Source organism: Dendropsophus ebraccatus, chromosome 1 (genome assembly GCF_027789765.1).
Source record: "Dendropsophus ebraccatus isolate aDenEbr1 chromosome 1, aDenEbr1.pat, whole genome shotgun sequence".
NCBI lineage: Eukaryota > Metazoa > Chordata > Amphibia > Anura > Hylidae > Dendropsophus > Dendropsophus ebraccatus.
The window spans coordinates 140,760,502-140,783,237 of record NC_091454.1 but is presented as its reverse complement, the minus strand read 5'-3'; the positions used below and the strand labels follow the sequence as shown (position 1 = coordinate 140,783,237).

The window sequence follows — 22,736 nt, the reverse complement described above, 5'->3', positions numbered from 1 at the left end:
GCATAGCATTGATCAGTGCTATCGGCGCTCTGCTCATTGAGCCTGCCTGTGCAGGCTCAGTGAGCAGATCGTCAATCGGATCGCACGGAGGCAGGTGAGAGACCTCCGGCGGTCCGTTTTAACGATCGGGACCCCCGCAGTGTGTCCCGTTCGGTAAGTGACAGGGGGCTGCCCCTGTCACTTACACTTAAACGCCGCGGCCATGCTGCGATTGCGCCATTTAAGGAGTTATTAACACGCTGCAATGCGATCGCTGCAGCCTGTCATTAAGGGTGAGGTCCGGCTGTTCATAGCAGGAGAAACACCCAAGACGTACAGTTACGCCCTGGGCCGTCTGATGACCGACTTCCATGGCGTAACTGTACGTCCAGGGTCGTCTAGAGCAGTGCTTCTCAAACTGTGAGGCGGGCCTCACCAGTGAGGTGCCCCCTAGTGGTTGGTGAGGCCCAGCTGAGGAGCCAGTTTTCACAAAACTGCATAGTCCTTTAGCTGTTTGCAAAAATCTCCATTTTAGCAACATTATTAATTTATGTTGTACTTGATTTATTAGCATATAGAGCTTGGGAGATGGGTTAAAGCTAGCCCTAGCATTATTTTAAGCTTTTAATTGGACTTTCACCACAGATGGTGAGGCCCAGGCACCCTCTCGGTCAGGCTGGTGAGGCCCAGGCATTGCCTTGGTCTGTTGGGTGAGGCTCCAATAGAAAAAGTTTGAGAAGCACTGGTCTAGAGGTTAAAGGCATGCCCCTGCAGGGATGTGTACAGTATGTTGGGCAAACAAAAAGAGCAATAAAACTGAGTTTCAAGGAACACCGTACTGCCATCAGACTCTATGAACAAAAAATTTAATGGGAAGGAGGAAGAAAGCGATAATAGGAAAAGATTTGGTGAAACCACTGTAGTGAAACATTTCTTTGAAAGGAAACACAGAGTGAGGAACCTTAGATGGTTAGTATTAGAGAAAGTATGGAGTAGAGATAAAAAAAAAACAACCTTTCCAACCATTTTTGTGAGTAAAAGAAGCATGTAGAATATGAGGCCATCTACTGGTTAGTTTAGGGCAATGCACTTTATTAGTAAATTGAAATACGTAAACTAAAAGGAATGAAGTAACAAATAAGTAATAACATAAGTTACATGTTGCATATGTCCTAGTGAAATTGTGTTTTTAGTAAATAATATGAGAAATATAATAGGAATTTTTGTTGTCATTGTAGTCCAGACTCTGATGATCCTGATGACGTCAGATCAAGCACTATTTAATGGTGGTGGGCTTTCACTGGTTGTATGCACTTGAGGGCTACACGTCCAAAACGTAGCATGACCACGCTAGCTACCGGCCTCCCATATGGTCACAGGGGTCTCTGCCTTAATGGATACATGGACTTTAGAGCGTCCCTGCAGGACGTGAAGATGGGGCCCCAGTATTGTATCCGCACTCGGTGTTACTGATCATATTCAGTGTGAAAACAGTTTTGGAAATGCTTCTACGTATATAAAAAATTTGAATAGAAGAAATCGTTTACATCTGAGATTTATTGTGTCATGAATTTGTTCTCTATGGTCAAACATAGGGGGCCACTGTATTATTCCACAGCAGAAGCTGCTGTATCTAAACCTGACATGTGATAGTGTCTGCTGAGCTGTACTTGCTCTTTGATATGTAACTTAGAGTCTGTACTGTCTCTGCTGACCGGCTATTTCTAGTCAGCGGCAAAGAACAGACAGCCCAAGATCTGACAGTGGGACAGGTAAGTATACAACACTGACATGTCCCCTGCAGGATCAGCAATTGTCCACTTAACATGGACAACCTCTTTATACAGTAAAGCATGCATCTCCATCGGATAAGAAAAACTTGTTTTCTATTAAAAGTACATTAAAAGTTATACAATGTATTACCGTATCTGTACGGTTCTGCCACAATGGTAGCTGATCCATAGATTCCCGACGTGGGGCCACAAACACGATGCAACCCTTAGGCTGGGTTCACACTGCGTTTTTGCAATCCGTTTTTTTTATTATCCGTTTTTTGCAAAAAACAGATGAAAAAAACGGATGCCTTTATGTGCATCCGTTTTTCCATTGACTTTAATTGTAAAAAAAACCTGATCAAAACGGATCCGTTTTTTTTTGGAGGACACAAAAGTAGTGTCGTCTACGTTTTTGTGTCCGTCAAAAAAAAGGATCCGTTTTTTTTTTTTTACAATGGAAGTCAATGGAAAAACACAAATGCATACGTTTTTTACATCAGTTTTTTGCAAAAAATGGTTTGCAAAAACGGATTGCAAAAACGCAGTGTGAACCCAGCCTTAGACCGCAGCATACCCTGATGGACCCGCAGACTTTAGGGAACCAATATGTCCTCTCCCCCTATGTACCGGTCTGCCATTTGCCTTCATGTTATGTGTCTTTGATCTTGTATAGTTCCTGTTTGTTACCCTCTATCTATTGTATAGCGCTCTGAAATTAAAGGGAACAATTCACCCCGTGGCCCCCGGCAGAAACTGACATACAGTGACATAAAGGTCAATATACTTACCACATCGCTCCCGCTCCCGTCCCGGATCCCGTTGTTGACACGGAAAAATCGCTGATTCTTCTTCTCGCGCCCATTATGGTAATGAGCTCAGATGAGTCCAACGTCCATAGGAAACAACGGACGAGTCCAACTTATTCATGAGGTCCTCTTCTCGTCGCCGCCCATCCACGCCTCCTGGAACTTGATTGACGTCTTCAGTCTTCTGACGAATTCCCGCGCAGGCGCCGTTGCGATGGTCTCGTCACCTCTTCTGCGCCTGCGCAGTAAACAGGATATGTGCTCGAGACAATCGGCGCACGCGCAGTAAACAGTGAAGCTGTGGAGCGACCGTCACGGCGACTGCGTGGGATCCGGCGATGAGAAAGAAGACGAGGAGGAAGAGGACCCGGCGTCAATCAAGTGTCGGAGGCGGGGAGAAGGCTGGACTTCGGACTCGGCGGCGCTCATTACCATAATGGGCGCGAGAAGAATCAGCGATTTCTCCGTGTCAACAACGGGATCCGGGACGGGACCGGGAGCGATGTGGTAAGTATATTGACCTTTATGTCACTGTATGTCAGTTTCTGCTGGGGCCACGAGGTGAATGGTTCCCTTTAAGGGCCCTTTATAAATAATAATATTAATAATAATAATCTATTTTCCAAACCATAACATTAATTTAGTGGGACTCAATAGCCTGGTGTACTACACTACCAAGTCTCAAAATACTAACATATATGTTCTAGGAAATGTAATATACCAGCTGGAATGTTCATTTTTCCAATGTTCTGCTCCTATGATTAAGCAGAGTGGAAAACAATAACGCAGGTGTGAACAGGGGATAAGGCACTCCGCGATCTGCACGTGACGTCACCCTGACAGACTGTCACATTACAAGTCACCTGTTAGGTACTTCCGGCAGCGTACTCCGTTACCATGGCAGCGACAGCTTACAAACAACTCGCGAGTCAACATATCTGAAATGTGATTGGGCAACAGAGGTCCCGTGTCAAAGAATTCGTTCACTGTTCAGCCAATCACGCAGCGGCTTCCGCTCTAAATCCCATACTATAGGTTTGGAAGACCACGCCCCCTGAGTCCGGCGCCTGCGCTTCCCGCCTTTCCGGTCAGTTGCCGGTGACACCGGAGGGCGGAGGGAACGCTACGGCAGCCGGATGGTAAGGGCTGTGTGTGTGTGAGGGGGCGACAGTTGCCTCCCGCTTCCTGCATAGAGGAGCCTGGTGGATGCTTTCTCCGCCGGGGGTTATGTGGGCAGTGCCTGCAATGTTTTCCTGTGCTGTGAGCCGTGTACCCAGGGCATCCTTATGGGTGACACAGTCTTGTCTTTCTTAGGCATCTACTGCGTATAGTGTATTCTGGAGCAGCTTCTCTGGATCCTAGGCAGGAGAGTGACCCGTGACCGGACCCGGGATCATCTCTATGTGATAGGAAGTGTCATTGTGGGCGACATCTATCAGAACAGTCTGTTGCCTATAGCAACCAATCACAGCCCAGCTTTCATTACTGAACCTGCTCTGGTACAATGAAAGCTGAGCTGTGATTGGTTGTTGCTGGCAACAAGACTGTCCCTCAGCATTGTTGTCTTGTGTGGATAGAAGGGACATAGATATTCCTATTATACAGCCATATTAAAGGGACTTTGATGGGGAGGGGGGGATATTATGGCCCCTTTCTTAGGCCTAATTCACACATCCGTTGTTCAGTCCGCAATTGCGGGCAGAACATGAAACCAATGTTATCTTATGGCCCTGTTCACACGTCCGTACGTGTATATGGGACCGCGATCCGTGCCGCAAAAAAACTGACATGTTGTAATGCGGACCATTTTTTTGCGGCACGGATCACTGGGGTAATGATGTGTGAACGTAGTGTTCTGTGAAGCACGGAGCACTACGGATGCACATACGGTAGTGCGGTCCGCGGCCATGGACTGCACTACGGGTGTGTGAATGTGGTCTTAGAAAGGGCTGTCACTGCTACTATCCAGTAGATTCTAGGGCCTGGCCCCTTATTTACAGTGTACCTGGCACAGGGCTTGTACTACAGTACTGGTCATAGACTCATGTGCCCAGATAAGCTGCTGTGTCTGTGTGAACAGTGAGGGGCCTTCTACTCCTTTCTAAGGGTATGTTCACACTGAGGAAATTCAAGTGGAATCCGAACTAAATTTTACACCTATTTTGCTTGAAATTCTTCCTGAAAAATCTGTACAGAGCTGTGTCCCATTATGTTCAATGGGTTTTCCGCGTTGTTGACATGTCAATTATTTGGGCAGATTCTGCTAGAGAAATCCAATAGAAGTCACTGGGGCTTTGAATTTCTGCATTCTGCTCAAATTCTATGCCTATTCTGTCAGAGATGAAAAAGAAGATTTCAAGCAAAAAAATTTTCACTTTTAGGCTGGGAAATTTCTGACCTGAAATTTCTCACCTATTCTGTAGTGTGAACATACCTTCAAAGAGCAGAAATCTGTGTGGAAACTCAGATCATTCCTGTTCGGTAGGGCTAATCTATGACCTGGATTTCCATGACGTTTTCTACACGTTAGAAATACACACAAAATACACAATTTACGGTCCCTAGGGCTGTGGAGTTGATAAGCCACAGCTCCTACTCCAACTCCGACTCCTAAATTTTATCAAGGACCAACTCCAGCTCCTTCATAAATGGCCAGTCAGACACCAGGGGAGCTATTTATCACACTGGTGTAAAGTAGAACTGTCTCAGAAGCTTCTTCCCAATGTCCTACATGATCCTGGGGCAACTTCTGAGGGAATAAGGAAACATCTAAGCAGATTCTCCTGTGTGTGTGTGTGTGTGTGTGTGTGTGTGTGTGCAGTAGATGCAGCTAGTCTCTAGCCACCATGTCCTACATGATCCTGGGGCGACTTCTGAGGGAATAAGGAAAGATACAAAGCAGCTTCTCCTGTGTGTGCAGTGAATGCAGCCAGTCTCCAGCCTCCATGTCCTGAACTACTCACAACTAGACTAGATGGAGCAGGTGGTCTTTTTCTGCTTACAACCTTCTATGTTTTTAGCTAAAAGTTCACCATACATAAAGAAACACTGCTAACAATGCCAGATCCCTGTAATATAGAAGTCAGACATAGGCCCAGACTTATCAGCTCTCTCTCAGTGTCTGCGCTCCTAAATCATTGCGGCCCCACAGGATTTCTGTCACTGATTGGCTGAGTGGGCATTTCTGAGTGGGTCTATGTCATCACAGTATTGTGAGCCCATCAGCGAACCATGAGCCATGACGCTGCCCTGCAGTGACACAGAAACGGGTAAATAGGACTTCTGTATTATGATCTCACCACCTCGCCCCCCTTGGATTTATATCATATAATTCTCGGCACTCACCAATTCAGTTTATGCGGTTTTTATTGAAACTTACAGGACGCGTTTTGGCTGATGTGCCTTTATCAACTTTATCAGTTGATAAAGGCACATCAGCCAAAACGCGTCCTGTAAGTTTTTTGTTTCATGGACTGATACAATAAAAACCGCTTAAACTGAATTGGCGAGTGCCGAGAATTATATGATATATTACGTGGGATTCGTTCTCATCTACGTGCACCACCCATTGACAGAGTGCCGAACTAGATCGTGAATTGGATTACTACTAGAGATGAGCAAACCGGGTTCGCGTTCAAGTCCAACCGAACCCGAGCGTTCGGTATTTGATTAGCGGGGGCTGCTGAGCTTGGATAAATCTCTAAGGTGGTCTGGAAAACATGGATACAGCCAATGACTATATCCATGTTTTCCACATACCCTCAGGGCTTTATCCAACTTCAGCAGCCACCGCTAATCAAATGCCGAAAGTTTGAGTTCGGATGGACTCAAGCATGCTCGAGGTTTGCTCATCTCTAATTACTACCCCTTGGAATTATAACTGTTGCCCAGAATATCCCTTAAATTTCTGCCTCTCTCTCAAACACACACACAGCCTGCTGCAGTCACAGCACACACACACAGCCTGCTGCAGCCATAGCACACTGAAGAAAAACCCACAATCTTTTCCCAGAGAGAAGCCACCACACAAAAGGACAGAGGTTACTGCTACACTACATATTGCTTCTTCTCCTTCTCCTCTATATTACACAGGATATCTTCATATTACACTGCTGCTCATATACAGTCATCCAGCATCCAGGAAGAGAATAGCACAGATCTCCCCCCACACAATGGACACTTCCAGCTCAAAAACAAGCTGCCAAATAGTTACCAACAACATCTCCCCTACCACCCTTATGTAATAGGCCCAGTGCTTTATTACTGATATATGGAGGAAAGGTCCTTAGATTGATAGAACATAAACTACATTAATGAGGAACATGTATAAAATTCATATGAAAACTCAATTAAAGCTGTTGTCAGAGTCAGTACATTTTTTCCAACTCTAGCTCCGACCATCCCAATAAAAAGAATGGAAAGTGCATTCCAAGCAATACTCCTCATAATGTGCTGGTATAGCTGGAGATGCTGGGGGAGATTTATTAAGTAGTATTACAGTAGGGATGTTCTTTGCTGCATTTCACAGAAATAGATAGAATAGTCTGCCCACAGAACAAAACTCACAGGTAATATGCAAACCAGGGCTGTGGAGTCTGAGCTAGTTTTGGCTGGAGTCCAATTTTATAATTGAGATTTCATCTGGATTTTATAAATGATCATCATTAATATAGTTTATATTCTATTAATCTAAGCCCTTTGTTTATAACAACCAGATAAACCCCTTCTCACATACATTTAGTTTCCTCTATATATCAGTAATCTGGTCTCTATTTGGCAGCTTGTTTCTGAGCTGGAAGAGTCCATTGTGTGTGTGTGTGTGTGTGTGTGTGTGATCTGTGCTGTTCTCTTGCTGGATGATTGTATATGAGCAGCAGTGTAATATGAAGATATCCTGTGTATTAGAGAGGAGGAGGAGAAGCCATAAGTAGTATAGCAGTAACCTCTGCCCTCAATGTTGTGTTTTCTCTCTGAGAGAAGATTGTGTGTTTTTCTTCAATGTGCTATGGATACAGCAGGCTGTGTGTAGGTGTGCTATGGCTGCAGCAGGCTGTGTGTGTGTGTGCTATGGCTGCAGCAGGCTGTGTGTGTGCTATGGCTGCAGCAGGCTGTGTGTGTGCTATGGCTGCAGAAGGCTGTGTGTGTATGTGCTATGGCGGCCGCAGGCTGCGTGTGTGTCTGTGCTATGGCTGCAGCAGGCTGCGTGTGTATGCTATGGCTGCAGCAGGCTGTGTGTGCTATAGCGGCAGCAGGCTGCGTGTGTGTGTGTGCTATAGCGGCAACAGGCTGTGTGTGTGTATGCTATGACTGCAGCAGGCTGTGGGTGTGCTATGGCTGCAGCAGGTTGTGTGTGTGCGTGCGCGCGCTCTATGGCTGCAGCAGGCTGTGTGTGCTATGGCTGCAGCAGGGTGTGTGTGTGTGTGCTATGGCTGCAGTAGGCTGTGTGTGTGTGTGTGTGTGTGTGTGCGTGCTATGGCTGCAGCAGACTGTGTGTGTGCTATGGCTGCAGCAGGCTGTGTGTGCGCTATGGCGGTAGCAGGCTGTGTGTGCGCTATGGTGGCAGCAGCCTGTGTGTGAGTGCTATGGCTGCAGCAGTTCTTGTGTGTGTTTGTGTGTATGTGTATGCTATGAATGCAGCAGGTTGTGTGTGTGCGCTATGGCTGCAACAGGCTGTGTGTGTGTGTGCGCGCTATGGCTGCAGCAGGTTGTGTGTGCTATGGCTGCAATAGGCTGTGTGTGTGTTATATCTGCAGCAGGCTTCGTGTGTGTTAGGGTGCGTGCACACTTCGGTGCGGGCGCGCAGGTGTCTCCGTCCTAGTCATTCCGTCATCTGTCCAAGGAATGAGCATGTTCATTATTTGCATGGATGAAGGAATCCGCCTGTGTATCGAATGGAGTCTATGACACGGGCAGAGACACGTGCGCCTGCATCAGTCCGCTGGCGTGTGCGAGCTGCCGAATGCGCGGGTTTTCCATGACGCCATTCCGTAGTGTGCATGTACCCTTAGAAAGGCAGGAATTAAAGGGGTAGTCTGGGCATGAGTGAAAAATCCAGGGGGGACAGAGGGTTGGGATCATATTAAAGAAGTCCTATTTACCTGTTCCCGATCCCCCGCAGTGCAATGTGCTCCCAATCCTGATGTCATCGCCCGATTCATAAATGCCCGCTCAGCCAATCAGTGAGTGAGGTGGGACACAGTTGTAGTCACTGGCTGAATGGGTAGTTCCTGTGGGGCCATGATGATTTAGGAGCACGGACATCGACAGAGAGCTGATAAATCTGGGCCTAATATATCTGACCTCTATATATCACTATGGCTTACCCCTCTATATGACTAGGTCTGACCCCTCTATATCACTATGTCTGACCCCTCTATATCACTATGTCTGACCCCTCTATATCACTATGTCTGACCCCTCTATATCACTATGTCTGCCCCCTCTATATCACTATGTCTGACCCCTATATCATTATGGCTGACCCCTCTATATGACTATGGCTGACCCCTCTATAAGACTGCTGAACCCTATATCACTATGGCTGTACTCTATATCACTATGTGTGACCCCCTCTATATCACTATGTTTTACCCCTCTATATCACTATGTGTGACCCCCTATATCACTATGGCTGACCCCTCTATATCACTATGGCTGACCCCCCCTATATCACTATGGCTGACCCCTCTATATCACTATGGCTGACCCCTCTATATCACTATGGCTGACCCCTCTATATGACTGCTGAACCCTATATCACTATGGCTGTACTCTATATCACTATGTGTGACCCCCTCTATATCACTATGTTTGAGCCCTCTATATCACTATGTCTCACCTCTCTATATCACTATGTGTGACCCCTTTATATCACTATGGCTGACCCCTCTATATCACTATGTGTGACTCCTCTATATCACTATGACTGACCACTCTATATTACTATATGTGACCTCTCTATATCACTGTGTTTGACCCCTCTTTATCACTATGGATGACCCCTCTATATTACAGGTATCTGGCATTGTTAGCAGTGTTTCTGTGTGTATGGTGAATATTAGAAACAGAGAAGATTGTCAGCAGTAAGGACCACCTGGTCCATCTAGTCTAGTTGTGAGTTGTTCAGGAACTGGAGGCTGGAGACTGGCTGCATCCACTGCACACACAGGAGAAGCTGCTTTATATCTTTGCCTTATTCCCCCAGAAGTCGCCCCAGGATCATGTAGGACATTACACCAAAGCTTCTAAGCCAGTTCTACTTTACACAAGTTGGACAAATAAGTCCCCTGGTGTCTGACTGGCCATTTATGAAGGAGCTGGAGTCGGATTCGGTCCTGATAAAATTCAGGAGTTGGAGTCAGTGCTGTGGTTTACCGACTCCACAGGCCTGGTGCAAACTAAAACATAACTTTCGATAAGTTAAAATGCAAGAAACAGTGATCACACCATAAGCCAACTTGGCTCTGTTAAAACCCTGTACTGAATTTGTGGGGTGGTTCTGATGAAATCAGGATAAAAATATAACATGCCTAGGGATGAAGGCCCTATGATCAATATGTTTTTTCTTTCCTAATCCTAGACCGAGTGTGACACTAAGAGGTCACCAGTTGCTGACCAATTAAATGTTTTACCTGCACTATTTTCAAAGTTTAGCTACGGTAGCTACAGTAGCATCCGCGATTGTCCAGTATAGTCAAATATAACAATATTGTTCTGGCCCGGTGAACAGTGTAAATTAAAAGAAGAAAAAAATGCTCAGCTTTCTGACTTGTTGTCCCATTATATATCATAAAAAAATAATTAAAAAGCCTTTAAAAATCAGTCTAGAGCAATATGGTATCAATAAAAACTAGAGATCATGGCAAAAAAAGAGACCCCAAACAGCCCTGTAAGTGGAAAAATAAAAAGGTTATAGCTCTTATAACTGCATCGCCTGGCGAACGGACCCTAGGACAGATCTTGGATTAAAAGCAGCTATCTGAAGGTACAAGCAGTTTGGGGGGGGTCAGATTGTGGGTACAGAGTCTCTTTCAATGTGACCTGGACATCCGTGGATCAATATCTTTTGATTACAAAGGGGTTAAAAAAAAAAAGTTCTATTCACACCACATTCTTCATTACTGCCTCCCTGGTGGTACACGGTCTCTACCTACTGTTTTTGTTCCAACACATAGAAATTGCTTGCTCAACCAGTCACCTGAGTATAGCTCTGACCTGTGATTGGCTGGTCAACATAGACTCTATGCTGACTGGCCATTTCTTGTGGGAACGGCATATTAGCGGATGTAGTTTTAACGCTGACAGCGGTGCAGAACAGGTGGCCTCGGAACCAGCAGCTGCAGCAAAGCTGGACAGGTAAGTATACATCACTGCCATGTCCCCCACAGCCCCAGCAGCATGGCTAATTAAAGGGTACCTGTCACCTCCATGCTCATGCCCCAGATTCTTACCCCATCTCGCCAAGTCCCGCTCCTGGAGCCGGGACGGAGATATCCTTGTCGGAAGCCTGGTGCGCACGCTGCATAGATGAGTCCGATGCCCATAGAGAATGAATGGAGCCGTCATCCTCTATAGGCGTCAAACTCATCTCTGCAGCGCTCGCGCGCCCTGGGCTCCCGACAAGGAATCTCCGTCCCGAGATCGGCTCCAGGAGCGGGACTTGGCGAGATGGGCTAAGTATCCGGGGCTGTAGCCGGGGGTTGGGCGACCCTCACCCCGGCAGGGGGGGGTTACAGGTTCCTTTTAAGCATTTTTCCCCAAAAAACCCTTTAACCCCTTCTCTCCCGGGCCAATTTAAATGTTTGCGGTTTCATTTTTTCCTCCCCATGTTTAAAAGCCATAGCGCTTGTATTTTTCCATCTATACACCCAGACAAGCCCCTATTTTTTGCGCCACTATTGCCATTGTTCTTAGCAATGACAGACTTAAAGGGGTAGTGCGGCGCTAAACATCTATTCACAAAATAACACACATTACAAAGCTATACAACTTTGTAATGTGTGTTATGTATGTGAATGGCCCCCTTCCCGTTTCCCCCCCACCCCGGAAGTGTGGTGCATTATACTCACCGCATTTGTTTCAACCCCCGTCCTCCATCTTGGGACAATGACGACATCTTCGGGATGCTGGCCAACCGCGGCTAAGCAGCTGATGACGCGGCAAAGGGGGGCCGACATGAGGGATGGCTGGAGTGGTTTCGGCCGGCATCCCGAAGATCTTGTCATTGTCCCAAGATGGCGGTGTCGACATGAATGCGGTGAGTATAATGCACCACACTTCCGGGGTGGGGGGGAACACGGGGAAGGGGGCCATTCACTTACATAACGCTCATTACAAAGTTGTATAACTTTGTAATGTGTGTTATTTTGTGAATAAATGTTAAGTGCCGCACAACCCCTTTAATTTTTGCATAAAATATGCTGCAAAACCAGAAAAAAATTAAATGTGCAGTAAAATTTAAAATAAAACACAAGATTTTTTATTTGGGGTGGTTTTGTGTTTATGCCGTTCGCCCTAGGGTAAAACTGACATGTTATCTGTGCTCCTCAAGTTAGTATGATTACAATGATGTGTAACTTGTATGCCTTATATTATTTGATGGCTTTAAAAAAAAATTAATACCTTTTTAAAAAAAACGAAATGTTCCTTAAAATAGCTCTATTCCCATCCTTATAACGCTTTTATCCTTTGGTCTATGGGGCTGTCTGAGGTGTCATTTTTTGCGCCATGATCTGTACTTTCTATCAGTACCTTGATTGTGTATATGTACCTTTTTATCACTTTTTATCACAATTAGGCTATGTTCACACTACGCAAAAAACACAGCCATATTTCATAACACCGTCTGTATTTGTGCAAACAACAGCCGTTATTTCTGAAATTACGGCTGGTATAATGAAATACGGCCGTGTTTTTTACGTAGTGTGAACCCGGCTTAATTCTGTATTTCATGAGACCAGAAATGCACAATTTAGCAATTTGGAATTTTTTTGCACTTACGCCGTTTACCGTGCGAGATCAGGAATGGGATAATTTAATAGTTCGAGCCAATACGCATGCAGCGATACCAAATATGTTAATTTTTTTTATTTATTTTTATTTATAATACTTTTATTAGGTAAGGGAATTTTTTTTTTATTAAAAACAGTTTTTGTTTTCACTAACATTAATTAGAAGCCCCCTGGGGAACTTCTATTTATACAGCACTGATCTCCCATTGAAATCAATGCTGTGTATTTAATAGAGCACTGATCCATCAGATGAGTGCTATATTATTTTGGTCTGCAGCAGACCAGTACATGGAGTACCGAGCTGGGATCAGCATCATTCCAACGCTGAGCCCTGGCCTGGCCAGTGTAACGGATCTCGATCTCGAGTGATACGATCGCGGTGGAGAGATCCGCCACTAGACACCAGGGATGGGGGGGCTAAAGATGACATTTAAATGCAGCTGTCATGTTTGACAGCTGCATTTAATTGTCCTAATTAGAGGGTGCGGTGATCGTCCGCATCCGCTTATAGCCGCGGTCCCAGGCTGCAGAAAGCAGCCGGGATCGCGGCGGTTCAGAGCAGGGTCCCATGCAGCCCCTCTCTGAACCTCCCCACCCCCTGCAGGACATGCAGAGGGAAGGGGGTTAATCCAATTTATTAGATTAATTTGCCTGTGTGTGTGGGGGGGGGGGTGTTTTATAGTGAATTATTTAAATTCAATTTTGCCTCTTGTCCTGTGGGGACGTGTTCCATGCAGACGCTGGTGAGACATAAATATAGTGCCCTGCTCTTTAACCCTTTCTGTGCTGCAGCGTGCAAGGGACACAAAGTAATTAAGCTCTGCATCACTTACATGCTGCAGCACAGAAAGGTTTAAAGAACAGGATGTTAAACTTTTGCCTCATTGACCCGAACGACCTTTGTTCTGAGGCTGCCCGCTTGTAGAAAAATGTGTGATTCCCTGTTGTGGAGTATTAAACGTAGGAGACAGCACTTCTTGAGAAAAAAATTGATTTTTTTATTCACATCAGACGCGACGTTTCGGCTGGTACTTCAGCCTTTCTTTACGTTTACTATTGGATTGAAGCTGAACGGAAGGGGCCTGTGCGGTGAGACGTGCACTCCATCTAAACATTCTTGATTTTTTTCCAGTGCTGTCCCACTTTGATTTTTCTCTGTTGTGGAGGTCACATCAGTGAAGAAGCCGAGAAGGCATAAATGTAATGTCCTACTCTTTAACCCTTTCTGCATCCATAGCTGAAAGGGGTTGTCTAGCCAGGACACCTATTTTTAGAATGCCTAGGGAGGGGGTGGGTGAAAATTATTAACACACTTCCCTGGCTCCTGCATTGGCGCCCATATTCTGCTGCTTTATTCCCATGTGCCACCACTTCTGGGATTTGAGACTTGACATGGCAGGCCTGCTTAGCCATTCAATGGCAGAGACGGAACACAGCTACAGCCACTAAATGGCTGAACGGACCTGCTATGTCACGTCTGGTGCTATGTAGCGTTCACCCAGCACCATAAATTTACAGCATGGGGATAGTGCAGTTACAGCAGTATATGTCACTTTAAAGAATGCCCCTATGTCCATCATTTTTTTCATTTGATCTTGTCTGGCAGTCTGCGACATCCAGACAAGGTGTGAATGGAAAGGTGGCGCATATTTTTACAACTGTCCTCATTTGCTACAACAGTAGTTACAGTAACAGCTAAGCATCTGTTTGTGTCCAATATAAACATGCCATACATGTGCAAATCAGGATTACCCCAGTAAATACAAATTCTCAAAGGAGAAGCAACACTCCAGAGTTGGTTCCTATTCACCCAGTGAATACAACAACATTTCAGCCTACCCAATGGAAGCCATTGGCTTGAGAAAAGTAGCTGGGTAAAACCCATGTTCCTTTTGACATTTTGGAGTGCTGTCTCCATATGGCATATTTTGTATCCAACGTTGGAGATCCAAGTTCTACCTCATAAAAGTTCTGCACCATGTCTCCCAAATAGATTTGTGTGTTCATCTTTATTTAGACAGTAATGCCTGGATTTTGTTTAATATATTATGAAACCTAATTCTCTTTATAGCAACTACTTACAAAAACACTTATTTTGTTCATTGTTTGATTTGCAGGCTTCATTTCAAAGATCTAACAGTCATGACAAAGTTCGAAAGATTGTGGCTGAAGAAGGGCGTACCGCCAGAAACCTGATAGCCTGGAGTGTCCCTCTGGAGAGCAAAGAAAATGAAGGTACTTTCAAAATTGGAATTTGGAATATTTTGCAGATTGCGGATGTGGTTGCCGTGCATATTCAATGTTCTATCCCATGATGTTACCAAAACAGCTGAGCAAGTTTGCTAGCCACCACTCCATTCAGTGTCAGTTGATGGCATGCAGTACTGTTATGTGCTCGCAACAGCTAGTCACTAGAAAAGCGAGTATAGTGATTTAAATTAATTTATTTTTTTTTCTTTGCTGTGGCAGTTTGTTTTATATCTCTTGGCCAACCTCTGTTAGGTGCATTAAAGGACAACTCCGGCACTGATTTTTTTTTTTTTTTTTTTAAAGTCACAAACATAGTTTGTACACTTACTATTCCTCCTAAGTCTGTCTTTGTTTGAATCTCCCACCATTTGTAGGTCCCTAAAGCTCCAGTTGGTGTCTTTATTTCTTCTTCACTTCCTGGTTTGGGCTTCCCACAATGCACTTCAGCTCCTGTGACATCTTAGCCTTCCCTCCCCCTTCTCCAACACACACACTAACACTCTCACTCCTCTCTCTTCAATCATGGTCAGTACAAACACACAGTTCCCAGTCTGCTGCACACACAAACTTTCACTGTGCAATGTAAGTAGTATGCATTGCACAGTGAGCAGGATTGCTTTTACTGATTAGGTCAGGGCTAAAGGGCTGGGGGACAGAGGAGGGGATAAGATAAGACAGGAGTCCTGACAGGCAGCAGTCAGGGGAGGAAAGAGCAAAGGACTCATTCACTGCCTGAGCTGGGGAGAGAGGAGGGGGAAGGGGCTTATCTGCGTGGAGGAAGGAGAAAACAGGATTCATTTACATACTGACTGTACTGGGCACCAGGAGAGAGAGTGAGGGTGGGGGTGTGTGTCTGTAACTGTTGAGGAAAGAGAAGGAGATTCTTTCACTAACTCCTCAGAACTGTGAGATTGCTCACAGCTTGCTCAGCCAATCAGAGCTTAGCAAGCTGAGTCATCTGACAAGGGAAGCTGGCCTAACAGGACTTAGACCAGCCTCCCTCTTGACGACATCATTGACACAAGATGGCTCCCACAGAACAGCCTGTGGTCAACAGTCATTAGGTAAGAATGAGTTTTCTTTACTTTCTGGGTTGGAGTTGAGGGGGGGAAAAGATAGGAAATGGGGGCAGATAGGTGATTGAAGCATATTACAAAGTTATATAACTTTGTAATATGTTTCATTTGCTGGGGAAAAAAAGTTTTTCACCCTAGTTGTCCTTTAAAGGGAATCTGTTAGCACCTGGGCCCTACCTAAGGTGCTGACAGTGTCCTGTAGCTGGCAGTCCCCTAGTGAGCCTTGTACTTTTCATAATTTATCTGTGCAGTGGATTATGCACAGTCTCTTGTCTCCTACTGTAATTAAGAATCAAAGAGGAGTTGTTTGTGCCACACTCTGGCACACCTCTCCACTCCTTCCTTCTCCCTCTTCTTCATGAATAATCAATTCTGCATGGCCTCCAGCTCACTCAGCTGTTAGCCAGTTTCTCTGATTGCAGATCAGTCCTCTGTAGGCAGTTTATATCTGAAGAAACCCTCAGATATAGTTGAATCTCTGTGTTGGAGCTGTGGTCTAAAGGTAACTCACCTGTCTAGAGACTTGCTAACAGTTCATTCTTTGGTTTCCCCTGATGGAAATAAAATATAGGTCTTTATTTTTATTTATTTTTTTCTCATTATTGTATAATTTTTAAGGCTATGTTAACACACAGTATTTTTGCTATTTTTTTGGGTCAGTATTTTTTAACCAAAACCAGGAGTGGATTGAAAACACAGAAAGACTATGCTCACACACTGTTAAAATTGAGTGGTTGGCACCATTTAATGGCAAATAACGTCCATTATTTCAAAACAACAGCTGATAATCATTTGCCATTAAATGGCGCCAACCACTTAATTTCAACTGGGATTTGAACTAAAACATGAACTGCTGGCAGGTCTCTAGACAGGAGAGTTACCCCTAGACCACAGCTCCAAGACATTTTACAGAGGACTGATCTGCAATCAGAGATACTGGCTGATAGCTGAGTAAGCAGGAGACCGGGCAACATTGAATATTCATGAAGAAGAGGTAGGAGAAAAGAGTGGTGAGGCGGGCAGAGTGTGGCACAAATACCTCCTCTTTGGGTCCATTTACTCAGAAAGATTATCTGAGAGAACATCTGCCAAGGCTTCAAATCTTTGGACGATAATCTGTCAGATAATCTTTCTGTGTAAATGGACCCTTTGACTCTTCATTACAGTAGGTGACCTGCACGGATAAATTACCAAAGGCACCATGCTCGCTAGGGGACTGCCAGCACCTTAGGTTGGGCCTGGGTGCTGACAGATTCCCTTTAATATGTTTTTGAGTTGCACATGTGTGTTGGAAAGCATTCTGCCCTTTCCATAACTGATATTGATGTGCTGTGGATTTAAAAATATGCACCACAGGTAAGTTTAACATAAAGATATGTTACAGATAGCTGTAATCTGTTGTCATGTAGATTTTCTATGTGTATAGCCACATCAAAGCTCTGCAGAAAATCCCCCCTGTGTGCATTTGCCCTAACTTTGTTATTCACCCACATGCATAAAGTAAGTGCATCTGGGCATGGTGGCATACCACATTATTCATGAACTAGAACCACAGTGTGCAGCCACTGTCCAATGTACCGTACTACAAAGGTATGGGCTTAGATTATTTAATATTACAGGGTTACTTGTTTGCTCCCCGTATTGAGCAGATGCAGAAAGTACAATTCATTTTTGGAAATCCCCGACTTGAAACATTTCAGCCAAATATTTTTGTGCAGACTAACCATGGTAAAATGTGGCAGCAGTAGCAATAGTTACATATAGTTAATACGGTTGAAAAAAGACATATGTCCATCAAGTTCGACAAAGGAGGGGAGAGTAAATTTACAATAATGGAATATAACATGATAATAAGGACTCCTGTTATATTTTCTGCTGTTATATCAAACGGGACTGGAAGTGCCCTGAATCTGGGTCACATATTGATTATGGGAAATACATCTCCTTCCAGGGGGCTGTCAGTGGTCAGGTTACACGGAAAGAGAATACAAAATCAATGCACAAAATGGGATACATCTCTGAGTAATCAATATCCTTTGTACTGTACAGCCATGAATAAACCATCACATGGCCTCTGCCTGCTTGGAGCTCAGGGTTCCTATTATGGGACAGGATCATGTAGAGCACTAGATCTTGTTATCTCTGTAAATGATTGTATTCCTTATATCTTTTTTCCGAGAGTAAATATTGTAAACCGACCAGAGGCTGATTCACTTCACATTTTGTATGTCTCATTTACATTAGCAGGTAAAGTGTGACAGGGAACTACAACAGAAAGAGGACTGCAAAAAGCTTTTCAATATGTGGAATAACTCTTGTGCTTTACAAGATAACATGTATTAGGCTTGTACTTGTGACAACCAAAGTTTGACTGCGTACTCCCTATCTATGTCCATGTCCCTATCTATATTTTTTTAAACAAATCAGGGAATCTTGCAGTTTTCGGTCTGGCTACTGGGCCTTTTACTAATTTGACACCTTGTGTTCTGCAGAGATCTTTCTTAGCAATCATCACAACCAGGATTACAATGAAAGTTAAAGTGTAACTGTCATTTCAGGGCCATTTTTCTGAAAACATTAAATATCAACAGTACAAGCGATTTTAAGAAACTCTGTAATAGGTTTTATGTACTAAAATAGTTTCCTTCTGGACTAAAAAAGCAATCTCCCAGCCTCCCCCCTCACATCAAATGAAGCAGGATTTCTGTCTCCATTATGTGGCTATGGAGAGGGGAGGGGCTGTTAGAAGTGACTGAGCACGGAGCAGTCCTGCACAGCACAACACCCTGCAATCTTCTCTCAGTAAGTTCATAGATAAGCACTGACCTTTCTGACACCTGAATCCTGTGTTTTACGTGCCCAGAGAGTCTACAAACAGCTGACCTTCATGTCACCTCTTCCTGCTCCCCCATCTCCCTCAGCCCCTCCCCCCTTCATAGGCTTACAATGGAGAGAGCAGAACCCGTCTTCACTGGCTTCTCTGTAATGAAGACGTGTTTGCCTGATAATGCACAGATAAGAAGTCAAGGGGGGAGGCTGGGAGATTGCTTCTTGAGTACAGAAGGAGGCTTTTTTGGCTGATAAAACCTATTACAGAGTTTCTTAAAATCGCTTATACTACTGATTTCTGCAATAAAAAAAAACATGACAGTTACGTTTTAATATCTGTATATAATGTAGATACCACAGCATCGACTATTCATAGTAGTTGATGGTTACAAATGTCCTTATTGCCTTCCTTGCACAGTGACGTCTGCACAGGTCACACGGAAGGCAAATGACACCTACTGTACACAGAAGTCAATAAGTTAACTTCAATCTATTGTTTCATATGGCCCCTGTGGCTGCTGTAAATGCTGTAACTCTGAATGCTGTAAAGAGCAACGTAATGTGGTTCCCCTAAAAGAAACCTACAATCAGGAATAACAAATTAGAAATAACAAATATGTAGTAGGCTAGGGCTACACTGCGGTATTGTTTTTTTTATAATATACGTCAATGGAAAATGGATCCTGATGGATGGCATTTTTCCATAAAACAGATACATTAAACGATCAGCAAAAACGCAACGTGGCCCTAGTATTACTGTTACGTTCAACAAGGAAAATATAGCATTCTCCAGGATTAGCTGTGTTACATTATGGACATATCACTATTTTTACAGCTAAATCCCTTGAGTTACAAATTTGGATTTTGCAGTAAGGCCAGGTTCACATATATCAGGCGGTTCGACATCCTTATTTTACCAGAAACTGACTGTCGCAACTGATGGCAAAAATGCATCAGTTATCATGAAGCGTCCTATCCTTTTTTTTTTATTTCCATTAACCATAAGTTGTTTGACATGTTAGATGGAAAAACACTGCAAGATGTGTTCTTCCTTCCTTTGTGGTATTCAGATTTCAGCGAAGGATAATTTGAACAGTCATATTCAAATGAATAGGACTAGTTTATATGTCAGTTTCCCTCCGGCACTTTGCTACTGTGCTGGAGGAAAACGAAGCTGCACTGCCAGATATATGTGAAGGGGGACTAAAAACTGCCAGTATCCATATTCTATCTTTCAGCAGTTACTAAACATTATATTATTAATTTAAAGAAGCATTCCACTTTTTAAAAAAATTTGTCCCCTGGCAACAGGCTGGTGCATTTACGAAACTTAGGAATGATGATCGGTGTGCCATGGCGCAGCTTTATTCTGGTCCTGTTGGCGCCATTCATATGCCACATGTGGTGATGTCACATTTCTTCTGACCCTCTTCTTTCTCTAGGGCTGTTGAAGGCTGGAAGTCAGGGTCTAAAATGCATTTTTTTGAGAGTGCTCCTATAGGGATGCATTGGAGATCCTGACTTCTGGCCTTCTTTGCTTTTGGACAGTTGGTAAGGAGGTCATGTGGGTGTGGGTGGATTTGAACTGTACCGCAGGATTGGAATGAAGCCGTGCTGTGCAACACTGATCATCATTGGTAAGTATGTGCACCAGCCTACTGCCGGGGGACAAATTAAAAAAAAAGGTGGAATTTTTCTTTAAATTTAAATATATCTTTAAAAAAGAAAAACTCTCCAGATTGGTCCAATGGTTGGAAGGTAACATTTTATTGGTACAAGCAGGCAAACATATTGAGTGAAGTTTGTCTACATGGAGAATTTTCTTTTGACAGCAGAGAAAATAATCATCTACTTTGTGTGTTTCACAGGAAAAACTAAGTGGCCATGTGGAAAACCTAAGAGAGGAACCCATGGAGCGCATAAACCTCCTAAACCGGTAATTTTTTTGTCATATAAATTAGTGCTGTGCCAGTTCCCATCCCAGAGTTTTTATGATATATGGTGTGTTGCAGTTAAAAAGTGGCCACATGTGTGAAGCCACCCTCCATTGGGGGCAAGGGCCACATCAGAGGCCCCATGTGTCCAGATTATGGTTATATGTTTGCCAGTAGAGATTGGTGAATTTACAGTAGGAACGAAGATTGCTTTGTTCCTATCTGCATTCTGCTTATTAGGCTGACAGCTTTGATGTCTGTTCCGCTCCATGCCGCTTCTCTGCGGGTGCTGGGAAAAGATGGATCCAGTCCTGGGAAACTGAGAGAAGTTTCCAAGGACTGGATCCATCTTTTTTCAGCACCCAGGAAAGTCAATGGAAAGTATAATTGGTGTCACAAAAAATAAGGGCTCATGTAGGTGTGTAGGTGAAAAAATACAAGTGCTATGGCCTTTTACGCACAAGGAGGAGAAAATGAAAGAGCAAAAATGAAAATTGGCTCAGTCCTTAAAGGGTTAAGTGATTTTTGTACTAATGACTTTCAGGTTCTTCCGTGTCTGTGGAAGGGTTAAATCCTGTTTAATTTGCAATAATTTCCATATAGGAGTTTGCAGTGCAGGAGGTATGAGCTGTGGAAGCTTAAGCAGGCCCCAGCTTTACTTAGCGGTGCATTAGTGAGCTCATTACTCATTCTTGCAGAAGGAAGCCGATGCTGGGAGTCCTAGGGGTTGTTGATAGACCCATAATCTCAGGCAAGAAAGATGAATTGAAATGAGAGGACTGTTTATGATATTCCATGGCCACCCGAGATAAGCACGTTTATTTTGCATTCATTAATCCAAAGGAAATAAATCATCACAGCATAAGTTTATTCCTCAATCTCTTTAGGAAATGTTGACTTTGGGAAATAAAAGGGGGTTTTGTGGCAATTCTTCCCATGAATACAAATTTACATTTTTGTAGAAACTGAAGTGTTAATAATGGAACATAACCCGACCTTGGTCGTATTTTACTTTGTGTGATAATGTATGCCGTGAAAACTACTAATTGTATTTTTGGAGAAGCTCAGTTTTAGAGTTTTTACTTTAGTGGTGTTTAAGCTGGAAATAACAGTGAATTATGAGAATCTGAGAATGTTACCCTGAGGTTTCTTTATACTCTCTGGCAACAGAGTTAGAAAAGGATTTTTATCTCTACACGTCCACCTGAGCCACAAAGTGACATTTATTCAATAATGTTGGCACTTAGAATGGGCAACTATAAAAGGGTTGTCCTATGATTATAAGTTATGTAACTATCTGATCATGGGAAATCTGAATGCTCTGACCCCCCTACGATCTTGAGAATAGGGTTCCAAGTCTCTTGTGAAAACGTATCAGTGGTCGCACTCCATTTATTCTCTCTCTACCCGGTTCCCACATTCTGCATCAGTCTTTTCCTCAGCACCGGAGCACTGGGTGCAGGCCTGCGGCCCCCCAGTGTGACAAAACCCCCTCCCCTCTGTGACGCGGCTCTATTAGAATCAATAGAGCCGCGTCACAGAGGGGATATCGCTGCACTAGGGGGCTGCGGGCCTGCCCCCAGTGCTCCGGGATGGACCTGTGCTCTGCGAAAGACCGGTGCAGAGCGCGGGAACCAGGTGGCTTTTCAGGAAAAAATGGTGGTACATTCTTTTTAACCTCTTAAGGACATATGACGTACCGGTACGTCATATGTCCGCACTTGCCGCGATCCCGGCTGCCGCGAGTAGCCCGGGACCGCTGCTATTAGCGGGCACGGTCTGATCGCCGTGCCCGCTAATTAGCTAATCGGAGGCAGCTGTCAAAGTTGACAGCTGCCTCCGATTACCGGAGGCAACGTTTCCCTGGGGTCTAGTGGGGGAGATCGCTCCTCCGGGACCTTGTCCCGGAGGAGCGATCTCCGTTACTGATGCCGCCCGGGGACGCGTCCAAGATGGCGCCGTCCTCGGCTCGGCACTCGTTCGTTTTCGGCTGCAGCAGCCGAAAGCAAACGAGTGCCGATCTCATGGATCTCTGCAGCATATCTATGCTGCAGAGATCTCAATGAGAGATCCAAGT

The 22,736-nt window shown here is 44.4% G+C and overlaps 1 protein-coding gene across 3 annotated transcripts in view; it reads left to right on the top strand.

Moving 5' to 3' along the window:
• The first annotated feature begins 3,558 nt into the window (after window positions 1-3,558).
• The window catches only part of SCAPER (S-phase cyclin A associated protein in the ER), a 209,141-nt gene continuing 189,963 nt past the window's right edge, over window positions 3,559-22,736 (top strand). For 2 of the 3 annotated variants that reach the window (XM_069980225.1, XM_069980219.1), the window contains exons 1-3: window positions 3,560-3,699; window positions 14,688-14,805; window positions 20,594-20,661. In XM_069980225.1, the coding sequence (XP_069836326.1) occupies window positions 3,697-3,699; window positions 14,688-14,805; window positions 20,594-20,661 (189 nt within the window). In that variant the 5' untranslated portion in view covers window positions 3,560-3,696. Of the gene's footprint in view, window positions 3,700-14,687; window positions 14,806-20,593; window positions 20,662-22,736 lie in introns of all 3 variants that reach the window. The other variant, XM_069980234.1, reaches the window with a different exon arrangement.